At 43.9% G+C, this 15,306-nt stretch overlaps 1 protein-coding gene and 1 pseudogene across 2 annotated transcripts; one reads left to right on the top strand and one right to left on the bottom strand.

The window, feature by feature from the left end:
- Positions 1–239: 239 nt before the first annotated feature.
- Positions 240–1,802, top strand: LOC115200874 (probable G-protein coupled receptor 75; annotated as a pseudogene).
- A 474-nt stretch (positions 1,803–2,276) lies between these two features.
- On the bottom strand, positions 2,277–13,159 carry LOC115201555 (endoplasmic reticulum lectin 1). Of its 2 annotated transcripts, none has more exons than XM_029765296.1 (13): positions 12,588–13,159; positions 12,158–12,262; positions 11,833–11,913; positions 9,697–9,774; positions 9,444–9,572; positions 9,011–9,234; positions 8,364–8,514; positions 8,047–8,208; positions 7,730–7,789; positions 5,876–6,000; positions 5,503–5,580; positions 3,602–3,677; positions 2,277–3,472 (listed from the first exon to the last, which is right to left on the bottom strand). In XM_029765296.1, exons 1-13 carry the CDS (start codon positions 12,729–12,731, stop codon positions 3,401–3,403), a joined length of 1,485 nt encoding a protein of 494 aa, XP_029621156.1. In that variant the 5' UTR covers positions 12,732–13,159; the 3' UTR covers positions 2,277–3,400. The 2 variants fall into 2 exon arrangements, with proteins under 2 accessions (XP_029621156.1, XP_029621155.1); XM_029765295.1 differs by having other exon boundaries at positions 9,444–9,575; positions 12,588–13,154.
- Positions 13,160–15,306: the final 2,147 nt, after the last annotated feature.

Below are 15,306 nucleotides of genomic sequence, written 5' to 3'. Positions count from 1 at the left end.
AAATAATATAAACACATGTAGATCCCAGATACAACAAGCAGCTGTGTTGACACTGCCGTATTGATCTGAGCCTTGCTGTTGGAAAACTACTACACTGTCTGACTTTCGGTTCTCACAGATGCAACTCTGCGAACTTCACTTGCCGACTTTCGTCAACAGTCGGCTTCGTTAGCCTTACTGCTCGAACACACCCTTTGAAATGATTTTTACAAGTATTTGAACCCAGGTCTGATTCTTGAAAGTTTGCAAAAGTCTTAAGAGTATACTTTTTGTCTCTGGAAACGCTAGCTGTGATCACCCTCAGAAGGCTCCGTATGGTCCTGGACCAGCAGCCCAACGGCATGGCCTCGCTTCCCTGTACTCCGCCCTCCTCTGGACCTCCAGCTTCACCATAGCTACCCTGTGAGCCCTGTGAGCCTTCCCCACAAAGGAGGAACCTTGCCTGCCTCACTTCGGCCTAACGGGGGTGCTAGGGTGGTTCTATTATGTCTACCTGGTGGACTTTGCCTTCTGCGTGGCAGTGGTGTCTATCTGTTACCTGATGATCGCTCAGACGCTAAGGAAGAACGCACAGGTGGGAGGGAGAGGGAGAGAGAGGGAGGGTGGGAGGAGGGGGGAGAGGGAGGGAGAGACAGGGAGGGAAAGAGGGTTAGAGGTAATGCAGTGTGCTGTCCAGGTTCCTTCGCTCTACCTCAAGCAGGCCTACAACAACCTACAACTCATTCAGACTCACTCCTACACTAACAGACCCACTAGCCAGGGTCTAGTACCTGGGGCTGTCCAGGGAGCTACCTGCTGCCAACTAGTCTCTACTGTCAACCTGGCCACAGTCAAGGACTCCAAGGTTGTAGTAACCTGTGTGGTGATTGTATTCTCCGTCCTCCTTTGTTGTCTCCCCATGGGCGTCGTGTTAGCCCAGGACATCCTTTCCCCCGGAGAGCAGCTTCGCTCACTACCAGTTTGAACTGTGCAGTTTCGCGCTCATCTTCTTTAAGTCGTGCATCAACCCGTTCGTGTACTCCCGCAACAGCGCCGGGCTCTGCCGCCGCATCCTCTGCTGCCTCCAATGGGTGGCTCTGGTGTTCCTCTGCTGCAACACACGACACGGCTCCACGCCATGGGCAAAGGCAGTCTCGAGGTCAACCGTAACAAGTCCTCGCACCACGAGACCAACTCAGCCTGTCCTCTCACCCAAGCTCCAAAAGAGACTGGTGGATCAAGCCTGTGGACCCAGTCATTCCCGGGACTTTGCTTGGCTCCCCAAGCTAATGCTAATAGGTTTTAGCTCAGTGGTCCAACATAGTCTTGCGGTTCTGCCAGACTTTGAGAGCACCTCAGTGCATCAGATAGATCCCCATACCTTCAGACTAACTTACCAACTTGATGTATAGATTCATTGATTGGTTGATTGATCAGCTACTGCACCTTCAGTCTAACCTGGAGAGGGTTTGGGCATATAGGTCAGTGATACTAAGGGGGGTCACTATATTGTTATACCACCATTACTGTTAGACACCAGAGAGTAAACAGATGCTCATTTTCTGAATATCATGTGGTATTGAACTGTTTTTTTTGAGGTGGAAAAGTGAAGGTATAGAATAACCCCCCTTGACTTTACCCTGGAATATAAAGATAGGTATCCTAGTCCAGAGGGGAAAGCGTGAAGAATAGAGAGATATCTTATTGACATTGTTGAACTGACTGGAATCTTTTTTTACACTGACATGTCTTTCTCTTCATAATAATACAGTATTTATGAGTCTCATACATTTTCTATGATATCAATAAATATTTAGCAAGTGCAATGTGTCCAGTGCGCCCCTGCCAAAGAACATACAGTATATTAGAAATTCTTCGTTTTATAGTGTTTCATGTACAGACGTTATATTACATTGTATAACGTAAATAATCATATAAATTCCTCAAGTTTAGACAATTAGCAGCAGGAGTTATGGAATTACTCCTCTGATTTTCAGGTCAAATTGAAGATCCGTAAAGGTGAACAGCACCTTTTATAAGGGAAAATATCAGAGCCCTCTGGTGATCAGCTAATCAACCTGCATCTCAAGCTTTTGTCATATGACAGTTATGCACAGTGCATGTGTCTATCCATAGAGCTCTCTACTTGGAAATAACCCGTTTTTGGACCACTTCAAAATAGAGAGCCTTAATGGCGCTGCCCATGCTCTCAGACGACCATAATGGGACAGATACAACGATGAGTCGTCTAACTTAGTCTGTGGCATCAAATAAGCTACCGGTGATCAAACAGAATTTTCTGTTCAGTTTGCCTTTTACTAAATGTATAATGGTTCAAACTGAATGCTAGTTAAACAAGAGCTTTATTATATTGTGGCTAGCTCTCTCAGACAACAGAGTATGATTATCAATCATTTTTGTTATGATTTAATGATTTCTTATTTCAGTGTATCCCTCATTTTAACCATAGAACACACCAGATTTAGAAATCCACAGGAAACATCTGATTCAGTACATAACAAATGTTCATCAGAACTCGTCAATTACATCAGGGGATTTGAATTCACAGCACATCAAGTTAAGTTACTCTCACTCACCCTGTAACATGACAACCATGGTTGGGGTCAATTCAGGAAGTAAACTGAAATTCAAATCCCAATTTAACTTATTGCTTTTGAATGAGGAAATACTGTAGCATTTGGAATTTCAGTTTACTTCCTGAATCGACTGAATTGAAATGGAATTGATCCCAACCATGACACCAGAACCCCAATCTTACTATACCCACAGTTAGTTTGTCTGCACATTTTAAAATTCAAACCTTCCTTGCTCAAATATATCTACAAAACCAAAGTGTCACAGATAAGCATCAAATCAAACTGAAATAAATTAAGATAATTTAGAATGTTGACAATAAAACCAACTACAAGATGGAAGCTGGTTCTCCTGATGAGGTCATCTGAATGATTGGTGGTTCTCTGTCCTGGCATATGGCCAGAAAAGACACTAGAACTAATGTGCCAAAGATAAGGCATACAAGGAAGATATGAAGTCCAGGCCATAGATCCACTGCCTTGTGGAGTGAGCAGGGTCACATTTTGTGAGTCTCTGTCCCATTTAGAATAGGATTTCCATGCTTTTATCATAAGGCTTTTGAAGCAGAATGGGTCTGGTACAGTCCATAGAGGAGGTCTAAGCCAGGGCATTAGCTAGGGACTGTGGTCCTGGCTTCCAGGGGCCGTTCCAGGATCAACACTTTCTCTATGTCTGTCTGAACATCCTGAGCAGTGCCATGGGCCTTGGTGCATCCATTCTTCAGTTGTCCATTTTATGTAGCCTAAATCCATGTCCTTTTCTATTGCGCTTCTTATTCCCCTCTGCTCATCCCTCCTCTTCTCCGTCTCTCTGGCCTTCTGTTCTGTTAGCTGGAGACAGATAGAAGGCCTTTCTCATCAGCTGTGTCCAGGATCTGGCATATGACTGGAGACTCAACCTGATTGAGAAAAAATAACAGGGTTGAGTTTATTTGCCATGTGTAGTGAATACATTGGAAATCTGCAACAATGTGTTCAAGTGTTGAACCATAAGACGATGTGACAGTGATGTGTGTATGCAGTCTCACCCCAAGGACGTACTGACAGGTCTGAGGCTCCAGCATGTACACAGTGACGGCATGGGGAGACTCAGACTCCTTACACCTGAGGCAGAGGAGAGGAAAAAGACATGACTCGCGGTGTATTCAGTGATATGAAACGTTCTGAACGTTGCAGATAGAAATGGAATCTTGTCAGCTCTACTGATTCTCTGTTCTACACCATACATTTCTATCTGATGAGCGTATAAGCTCCGCATGTCACTCCAATGGAGAAGTGGTCCTCTGTAGCTCAGTTGGTAGAGCATGGCGCTTGCAATGCCAGGATAGTGGGTTTGATTCCCGCGACCAGCCGTACGTAAAATGCATGCACGCATGACTAAGTTGCTTTGGATAAAAGCGTCTGCTAAATGGCATATATGAAAGTATGTGGACACCCCTTCAAATTAGTGTATTTGGCTATTTCAGCCACACCCGTTGCTAACCGGGATATGAAATTGAGCAAGCAGCCATACAATCTCCATAGACAAACATTGGCAGTAGAATGGCCTTACTGAAGAGCTCAGTGTGTCACCGTCATAGGTTGCCACCTTTCCAACAAGTCAGTTCGTCAAATTTCTACCCTGCTAAAGCTGCCCCGGTCAACTGTAAGTGCTGTTATTATGAAATGGAAACGTCTAGGAGCAACAACAGCTCAGCCAAGAAGTGGTAGGACACACTAGCTCATAGAACGGGACAGCTGAAACGCAAAAAAAAATAGTCTGTCCTCGGTTAAAAACACTCACTACCGGGCAACGTCAGCACAAGAACTGTTCGTTGGAAGCTTCAAGAAATGGGTTTCCATGACTGAGCAGTCGCACACAAGCCTAAGATCGCAATGCCAAGTGTCGGCTGGAGTGGTGTAAAGCTCGCAGCCACTAGACTCTGGAGCAGTGGAAACGTGTTCTCTGGAGTGATAAATAACGCTTCACCATCTGGCAGTCTGACGGACGAATCTGGGTTTGGCGGATGCCAGGAGAACGCTACCTGCCCAAAGCATAGTGCCAACTCTAAAGTTTGGTGGAGGGGGAATGGGCCTGTTTTTCATGGTTCAGGCTAGGCCCCTTAGTTCCAGTGAAAGGAAATCTTAACGCTACAGCATACAATGACATTCTAGATGATTCGGTGCTTCCAATGTTGTGGCAACAGTTTGGGGAAGGCCCTTTCCTGTTTCAGTATGACAATGCCCCCGTGCACAAAGCGAGGTCGATACAGAAATGGTTTGCCGAGATCGGTGTGGAAGAACTTGACTGACCTGCACAGAGCCCTGACCTCAACCCCATCGAATACCTTTGGGATTAATTGGACCGCCGACTTCGAGCCATGCCTAATTGCCCAACATCAGTGCCCGACCTCACTAATGCTCGTGGCTGAATGGAAGCAAGTCCCCGCAGTAATGTTCCAACTCCATATTAATCCCCATGACTTTTGAATGAGATGTTCGATGAGCAGGTGTCCACAATATACATGTAGTGTATATTGAAGATGCACTATGCAGCAATCACTTCGCCATTTCCTGGTTGCTAAAATTCTAATGGTTCTAATTTCAGTTTGTGACAAAACAAGCAAGTATAGTGTAGAGAATCATTGTACCATCTAAACCGCTGTGAAATATATTTTCCATAACCAAAAATCTTTTATTTTCAGCTGTTTGAATCTGGTGTACAAAGCTGAAAGTAAAAGACGCAATAACAAAACTTTTAGACGGGAAGGCATAGAAATATGCACATAGAATAAATATCCCGCTTTCAATGAGAATGACAGATCTATAACTTAGATTTCTATGTGAATTTGGTCGGGTCGACCCAAAAAATGACATATTGCAGCTTTAAGTGTCAATACTAGACCAGGCCTCTCTCAGGAAGAGAGTGGAAAGACTAATGATGACCCACTTGAGCTTGACGATGACCTGTCTGGGTTTCCCCGTCATGTCACACACATCCCCGTGGCCGTAGAAGTGAGACACCAGTCTGGGGAGAAGAAAGTACAACAACCATGAAATCGTCATTATCAATCACAAATGTGTTCTTCTCATTAAACATGTTTAGGTTTCCTGGAAACAGGTGAATTCTATTACTGAATTAAAAGGCCCTTTCAATCGATATTCTCCATCGAGCATGCTTTCAAGTCCAGGGGTAGGCTTCATCTTTGTCCCGGAAACCAGCCTCTAATGCCCTATTTCTAAAATAGTGGTACATTCATTATCAACATACTGCAGGTCAGTGTGATCTTTTAATAAACTGATTGTAGAGCTGGCTGACATACTTGACTTTCTGCACCCCATCGTTTTTGAGCTGGTAGGACCGGGCCACGTTCTTCTGGGCCCACTCCAGGTGTTCCTCAGTGTTCCAACTGCCCACTACCACCATGTTCTTCCCCTGCTCCTTATCCTGGGAGAGAACACATACATAAATCAACCATCCTATATTATACTGAACAAAAATATAAAACGCAAGTGTTAATCCCATGTTTCATGAACTGAAATAAAAGATCCCAGAAATGTTCCATAAGCCCAAAAAGCTTATTTCTCTCAAATGTGCACAAATTTGTTTACATCTCTATTAGTGATTATTTCTCCTTCGCCAAGATAATCCATCCACCTGACAGGTGTGGCATATCAAGAAGCTGATTAAATAGCATGATCAATACACAGGTGCACCTTGTGCTGGGGACAGTAAAAGGCCACACTAAAATGTGCAGTTGTCACACATAACACAATGCCACAGATGTGTCAAATTTTGAGGAAGTGTGCAATTGGCATGCTGATTGCAGGAATGTCCACCAGAGCTGTTGCCAAAGAATTGAACATTAATTTCTCTACCATAAGCCACCCCCAACATCATTTTTTTTAAAGAATTTGGCAGTACGTCCAACCGGCCTCACAGACCACGTGTAACCACGCCAGTAGAGGACCTCAACATCCAGCTTCTTCACCTGCGGGATCATCTGAGACCAGCCACCCGGATTGCACAACCTGTCAGAAACTATCTCAGGGAAGCTCATCTGTTTGCTCGTCATCCCCACCAGGGGCTTAACCTGACTGCAGTTCGGTGTTATAACTGACTTTAGTGGGCAAATGCTCACCTTCGATGATCACTGGCACACTGGAGAAGTGTGCTCTTCATGGATGAATCCCGGTTTCAACTGTACTGGGCAGATGGCGTCGTGTGGGCGAGCAGTTTGCGGATGTCAACGTTGTGAACAGAGTGCCCCATGGTGGTTGTGGGGTTATGGTATGGGCTACGGACATCGAACACAATTGAATTTTATCGATGGCAATTTGAATGCACAGAGATACCGTGATGAGATCTTGAGGCCCATTGTCGTGCCATTAATCTGCCGCCATCACCTCATGTTTCAGCATGATAATGCACAGCCCCATGTCGCAAGGATCTGTACACAATTCCTGGAAGCTGAAAATGTCCCAGTTCTTCCATGGCCTGCATACTCACCAGACATGTCACCCATTGAGCATGTTTGGGATGCTCTGGATCGACGTGTATGACAGTGTTCCAGCTCCAGTCAATATCCAGCAACTTCGCACAGCCATTGAAGAGGAGTGGGACAACATTCCACAGGCCACAATCAACTCCATGTGAAGGAGATGTGTCGGGCTGCATGAGACAAATGGTGGTCACACCAGATACTGACTGGTTGTCTGATCCATTTCCTTATTTAACCTTTATTTAACTAGGCAAGCCAGTTAAGAACAAATTCTTTTTTTACAATGATGACCTACACCGGCCAAACCCTAACCCGGACGACACTGGGTCAATTGTGATACAGCCTGGAATCAAACCAGGGTCTGTAGTGACGCCACTCGAGAGCCCTAATATGAACTGTAACTGAGTAAAATCTTTTAAATTGTTGCGTATTGTGTTTATTTTTGTTTAGTGTAGATATTTTGAACGCACCAAAAAATACATGATGCACCCAAGTACAGGAAATATTTAGCTTTAAGCATTTTAACATTACCAAGCTACTAAGTAGAGAACAGGGGAGGCTGGTGGGGGGGGGGCTATAGGAGGACAGGCTCATTGTAAGGGCTGGGATGGAATCAATGGAATGGAGTCAAACACATTGTTTCCATAAGTTTGATACACGATAGAGAACCCTTACCTCATGGTACTGATGCACATGCTTCCCATAGCAGAACTCATACTTCCACCATCCCACTCCCTGGAACACACAGACATCAGACAGATGCTACAGTATGAGCTACAGAAGAGGTGTGTGTTACTTGAGCACCTCTTCTAACCTCCTCTGTCAGTTCCCCTTTTGGTATGTATACATGTAATACATCAGGGAACAATAACGTTCTATTCAATTGAATTGAATAAACAACAGCAGCCAATGAGCAGTAGCCAATATGGGGCTATAGCCAATGAGCGGGTGTCTTCTTCAACAGCCAGCCAATCAGCATGCCTCATACTAACCCCATGGAGACAGTAGGAGCCACTCAGGAACTCTTTGATCAGCTGCTCGTCCGTCAGGCGGGAGATATGGGTGGTTCCCACTGTAATATGAGTCTGCCCGCCCACCACCAGGGGCTTATGGGTAGAGGAGGCCTCCTCTCTCACCGGGGACATACTCTCCTCCTGAAGGAAAAAAGGGAGGGGAGGTGGTTGGCTTCTAAACCTGAGTCTTGTTCAGTAGAGTAGGGAGGAATGCAAAATGCTTTACCATAGTGTGGCCTACTAGTCCTCCACTACCACTGCCTCTTCCCCTCTCCCTCCCTCCTCCCCCCTCTCACCTCTCTCTCCATCTCCGGGGCAGTAGGAGCAGTGAAGGGAGGTTTCAGTAGCTGTTCCTGCTCCCGGTTCATCTGAGAGAGACTGTGAGGCTGCAGGGGAGAACCAGACAGGGCCTGGCAGAAGATGGCATTCACTGGGGACGACTTGAACCTAACACACCATGGGATAAAGATATGACTCCATTACATCTCAAACATGGGACAATATACTAATGTTTTTGAGAAAGATAATTATTAAAAAAAATTGAGCACAATTATTTATTGGTTTATTTTCATTTTAGATAAGAAAATTCATTACATTTTAGGCTATTTGTTGATGCAAATAAATATACAGATTTTAAGGTTGTCATATTGGGGTCTCGAGAAATTATTGCGAACAAAAACGGGTTCCCCAGAAATTCCAGTGGAAAACATGGGGTCCCAAAAGTTTGAATACCACTGCCGTAACTTATACTAACTACGAGACTATTCACTATGTCATTCTGTAAATGAGTTAAATCAGCTATGCTAGTTCTGAAATAGATCAAACAAGGGAAACTGATTGGGTAGATCTGCTGCCACCTGTATTTGGGGTGTGCACCTCATACTTGTACACACACCTGTATTTGGGGTGTGCACCTCCTACTTGTACACACACACACACACACCTGTATTTGGGGTGTGCACAGATCAGATGGGTCAGCACCACTACTTCGTACTCGCAGGTAGTGACCTCAGCGATAGAGAGGATCTCATGCTTTGCTTCGGGGTGGCAGACATACAGCACGTTGATGGAGCGTGGCGTGTTCTGTTTCAGGACGCAGGCCGTCCCGTGGCCCATCAACACCGGGTAGTATGGAGCGAGCTGGCCCTCCACGTTCTTAGTGGGAACCTAAAGACATTTATATTTGTGTCTTTTAACAGAGATAATCGGTGTATTCAACTTAGGTAGATAAACAAACCAGATCACAGCAAGTAAGGTAGAGACCAATGATTAGAAAGAGAAATTAAACGAAAATAAGACAAAAGATTCAAAGTCTTATCAGGTGTTTTTTCAAATGTATATGAGCCAAACTGCTGGGTCGCTGTCAAACAACAAACCTCTTTCTCCGGTTCTGACTTAGGATCCGTCTCCTCAACTTTCTCTGCCTCTGCAGTCTCTGTTCCTGAAGTGGTTGAAGACTCAGTCTTCTTGGTCATGCTTCCCAAGATGTACTCCTGAAGTTTGATCTGCTAGATAAAACAGAAAAATATAAATTTCACCTTTCACATTGATAGCTTTTTTTCTATGTGTTGCAACATACTTAAATGGTAGACAATTTAATTATGGTGAAAGTAACAATTTCCCACTGACCTGTCCCGTCTCCTTCTCTTCATGGTATTGTCTCACATGCTTCCCATGACACACCTCATACGTCCAGTATGACTCGATCTACAATTAACACCACAACACATGCCAGAAGAGAGTGGTTAGCCTATCCAAAGTGACTGACAGCACAGTGAGTACATTAAGGGTAGTGTTGTCACGATGCCAAAACGTTACTAACGATATGATACCCCCTTGATATCACGATACCAAGGGGGAAACAATTCAGAGTGGCCTAGCGCCCTTTTTGCCCCGTCCCCCGGATGTTTTACCCCATTTACGCAAAAACCTGTCACTGAAATTCACACTTCTACTCAATACAACACACTGACTGTAACTTCACACGGTTCAGCATATAATAGAATGGCCGATTTGCTCATATTTTCAAATGCCTAGCTGTGATTTGGCTGGAGGAATGGGAGGAAGGAGGATACATGCATAATGATCTGCATGTCATTGTGGCAGTAAAGGAAAACACTGCATGAAACCTTTACTCTTCAGTTAACACAGACACATACCTCCCTCCCTTCCTCACACACACACACTGTCTCCCTCCCTCTTATAAACACACACACACACACACACACCTCTCTCTCTTTCACTCTCTCCCACAAACACACACTGCTACCAACTTTTAAAATGTTAGGCACCAAACAGAATTCAAGGATCACCAGAAAGAGATTGTATCTATGATATAGTTTAGGTTTCAATTAGTCCTACATGAATCCTACCTCTGAAGCACATCTCATGAGTAGCAGACTCGTTTTCATTCTTCCTGTGCCAATCGAATTTGCCTAAACCTACTGTCAATTTACAGGGTTATTAGCTAGCAAGGTAGCGTGACTGAACAACGTTGTTTGTTATCAAACCAATAATAAGCGACCAGGGATTAGTTCAAAACAGCCTGCGACATGGATTGTGAAATTATATCAAATGAGCACAAATCCCGATAGAAAGAAAAAAGGTATATTGGTAATATGGGTCATATACTGTATTTTCAACCGTTTAGGCTAGAGACAAGCCGTTTTCTCTGCTGTAAAGCTGCAAGCATGGCTGTCGTGAAGCTCTGCTCAATTTTCGGTTTCTGGCACTCAGAGGCTGTGTGACAGCGAACTTGCAGTCTACTCAGACTGGCCTGTGCCCATGTTTATAACAGGCGATGAAATTATACAATGTATCAACTTTGCTCGCTCTGCTTCAATGTAAAAAAAAAACAATTACAATTATAACAACAGAAGACTCATCAGGGTCTACAATCCCGCTCACATCACTGCTAAATTATATTTTAAAAACTGATGGAGGAATAGACGCGCACAGAGAGAAGCATGTGAGTGAGGGCTGGTAGGGGATACTGAGAGAAGCATGTGAGTGAGGGCTGGTAGGGGATACTGAGAGAAGCATGTGAGTGAGGGCTGGTAGGGGATACTGAGAGAAGCATGTGAGTGAGGGCTGGTAGGGGATACTGAGAGAAGCAGGTGAGTGGGGGCTGGTAGGGGATGCTGAGAGAAACAGGTGAATGAGGGGTGGTAGAGGATGCTGAGAGAAGCAGGTGAGTGAGGGCTGGTAGGGGATGCTGAGAGAAGCAGGTGAGTGAGGGCTGGTAGGGGATGCTGAGAGAAGCATGTGAGTGAGGGCTGGTAGGGGATACTGAGAGAAGCAGGTGAGTGAAGGCTGGTAGGGGATGCTGAGAGAGGCAGGTGAGTGAGGGCTGGTAGGGGATGCTGAGAGAAGCAGGTGAGTGAGGGCTGGTAGAGGATGAGGCTGATTGATTACAGCTGCCACGCGTGATATGCACATGAAAGTGATGTTGATATCATTGGACCAGTGCATACTAATGGCTGTTGCTTAAATTCAACTGAATTTATGAACAACACTGATTTCATAAACATTTTATAACAGGAGCCAGCTGAAAAACCTGGTAGTATCATATGAAACGGTACGCTAAAATGTTGGTATCATAAGTATCATGACCTTTTGGTACCGTGATTTTACCATTGTACCAGTGTCCCGTGCAACACTACCTAAGGGGGTTAAACCCATGACATTGGTGTTGCTAGTATTGCAGTGGTACTCAAGATAGCCTATATTTAGACAGAAGTAGAAGTGAAACTGGGCGGTTCTCACTCTGTAGGAGCAGCTGCTCTGTTTGAACAGTGGTTCCAGTAGATCACCTGGAGTGGGACCAGCGTACTCCTTGACATCATCCTGAGAGACAGAAATAGAGGGAGAAGAGAGAGAGGGGAGATAGAGAGAGGAGAGACAGCAAGAGAGCGATGGAGAGAGGGAGAGGAGAGACGGCAAGAGAGAGAGGGAGAGGAGAGACGGTGAGAAGGGGGGAGAGAGTGAGAGAGACGGAGACCAGGAGAGGAGGAGGATAAGTGAGAAGCAATAATTGAAAAAAGGAGCGAAACATCATTCTTTATCTAGCTAGTCTAATCTTTATACTCACGTCGTCTCCATTTGACAAGGAAGGCAGGAGACATTTGTATGTCTCCTTCTCTGTTGTTGTCATGATGACAAAGTCATCATCTTTGTAGAGGGCACCGGAGGTTGGCTATGGAAGGACATATTTTGGGTCAGTTAATAATACTGTACTGAAATCATGCATGTTTACTGGCTACATCATCTCAGATTGTAAATGTTGTGGAGGTGCAACCCTTTACAGGAGTCATAACAGGCAATGACAGAGACTATTGACAATCATATGTCAACAGCCATAACATGGAATCATGCTTTATCACCATTTAAAACAAACGTTTGTCAATAAATCATTTTCTTTTTAAAAGCCATGATTTAACACACACACACACACACACACACACACACAGAGAGAGAGAGAGAGAGAGAGAGAGAGCGAGAGACAGACAGACAACACTCACCAAGGTGAATTCGTCCCCGGGCCAGTTGATTTTGAATGGGATTTCATCAGTAAACGAAGGAGATCCCCCTCTGTTAGCTGACACATGAAAACACAACTCCAACAAACCCCCAAACAACACGAACAGCAGCCTAGTCCAGTCCATTGCCTCTGCAAGGCTGGTTCGCTAACTACCTTCTATGGTGCCTGTCAATGCGTAAGAAAGCTAACCACAGTTAAAACTGGTTTAGTTTCCGGGTAATTGTACAATTATGAATCCATCTGGCTGTCTCTTTCGTTTGTCAACATAGCAACCAGGAAGTAGCTCGTCGCTTGCCACGTGTATTTCCGGTACATCCGTGTTAGCATTTACTGAAACTGAAAAGTAAGTCAAAATATATTACCCAGTTCTCTGGTTATAGTTCAGTTTGAAGCACATCTGACATATCGGCTTCACTAACCACGTTTCCATGCTTGTAAAGTCTAACCGTATACAAACATGTCACGACCGTTGTGACGGAAACAGGAAGTGTCGGTAAATTGTAAAACATGCTACATATAATTTATTCATTCGACATTATGTGGGCAAAATGTATTATGCGAGAAATGGCGGTGGAAACGCCTTTATGCGCAAATACTGATATAATAACCATCATATCGATGCAAACTTTGAGTCACGCGATAATATGGTGTGTTCCTCCCACGATGACTCGGGAAGCCATGCAGTTCTTTAGGATACATATTAAGTAAATGATGAAGAATTAACTTCACAGGGTGTTGAAAGTGCACGCTATAAATTTGATGCTCCTTTCCAATAAATATCGAGGGTCATATTCTAGTGACATGACCCTCGATGTGACTGCTGTTTGACAAATGGTTTTTATCCATGATCTCATTATTTGGGCGGCAGGTAGCCTGGTGGTAGAGTGTTGAGCCAGTAACCGAAAGGTTGCTAGATGGAAAGGAGCCGACAAGGTAAACATCTGCCGTTCTGCCCCTGAACAAGGCAGTTAACCCACTGTTCCTAGGCCGTCATTGAAAATAAGAATTTGTTCTTAACTGACTTGCCTAGTTAAATAAAATAAAACATTGACTAACCTTCATGCACAGCCTAACCTCACTGTGTCTGGCAGCTGAACGACTAAAAAAACTGGTGGAAAAAGTAGCTAATTGTCACACTTAAGTAAAAGTAGCCCTTAATAGAAAATGACTCGTGAAAGTCACCCAGTAAAATAATACTGTCTAAAAGTATTAAAAGTAAATGTAATTGCTAAAATATACTTAACTATTTCTAATTACTATTTCAATGTAAGCAAACCAGACTGCACAATTTTAGTTTTTTATTTATCGATAGCCAGGGGGGGACACCAAACCAATAATTTGTGTTTAGTGAGTCTGCCAGATCAGAGGCATTAGGGATGACCAGGGTTGTTCTCTTGATAAGTGTGTGAATTGGACAATTTTCCTGTCCTGCTAAGCATTCAAAATGTAACAAGTACTTTTGGGTGTCAGGGAAAATGTATGGAGTAAAAAGTACACTATTTTCTTTAGGGATGTAGTGAAGTAAAAGTTGTCAAAATATAAATAATAAAGCAAAGTACAGATACCACTATTTTTACTTAAGTACTTTACACCACTGCTAAAAAACACGCTATGGAAAAGCGAAGCTAAAAGGATTGGTTTTAAAATCTTTTTAATATGTCCACAGTTTCAGCCCCCCTCAGGTTCTCTGGCAGGCTATTCCAGAGGCTGGGGGCATAGTAACTAAAGGCTGCCTCTCAATGCCTCTTGGTCCTAGGATTTGGGATAGTTAAAAGGCCAGTGCCAGAGGGACCTATTGGGTACATAACTGAAAAGCATGTCTGACATGTATTGGGGTGCACAATCGTGGATTGATTTAAAAACAAATAGAATAACCTTAAAATCAATTCTTAAATGTACAGGAAGACAGTGCAGAGACCTTAAAACCTGTGTAATGTGTGCTCTCCATCTGGTCTTGGTCAGTACGCATGCTGCAGCATTCTGTATGTTTTGCAAATGGCTTTCTTGGGTAGACCAGACAGGAGAGCATTACAGAAGTCAAGCCTGCCTGTATTAAAAGCATGGATGAGCCTCTCTGTATCAGCCTGAATGAGAAATTGATGCACCGTGGGATGTTCCTCAGGTGGTAAAAAGCTATTTTGGTCACATTCCTAATGTGATTTGAAATAGAGTTCAGAATCTAAAATAATACCTAGGTTTTTTACCTGGTGTTTTATCTATATTGCCTGTGAATTAAAATGTGCGGACAGATTCTCTCTCTGTGCTTTGGCTCCAACAATAAGTACCTCAGTCTTGTCTTAATTTAGCTGGAGGACGTTGTGAGCCATCCAGGTATTTAAATCACTAATACAGTAATAATTTATTTGTGGAGCTAAAATCATCTGGTGACACAGAAATGTATAGTTGTGTATTGTCCCACAGTTGCGTCAAATTGTCTGGATGTCCTTTGGGTGGTGGACCATTCTTAATACACACGGGAAACTGTTGAGCAGCGTTGCCGTTCTTGACACACATCGGTGCGCCTGGCACCTACTATCATACCCCGTTCAAAGGCACTTAAATCTTTTGTCTTGCCAATTCACCTATGAATGGCACATATACACAATCCATGTACCAAATATCTCAAGGCTTAAAATCATTATTTAACCTGTCTCCTCCCTTCATCTACACTGATTGAAGAGGATTTAATAAGTGACATC

Source organism: Salmo trutta, chromosome 10, assembly GCF_901001165.1.
Source record: "Salmo trutta chromosome 10, fSalTru1.1, whole genome shotgun sequence".
NCBI classification, from domain to species: Eukaryota; Metazoa; Chordata; class Actinopteri; order Salmoniformes; family Salmonidae; genus Salmo; species Salmo trutta.
The sequence above is the reverse complement of the archived record's forward strand: the minus strand, read 5'-3'. Positions and strand labels throughout refer to the sequence as shown.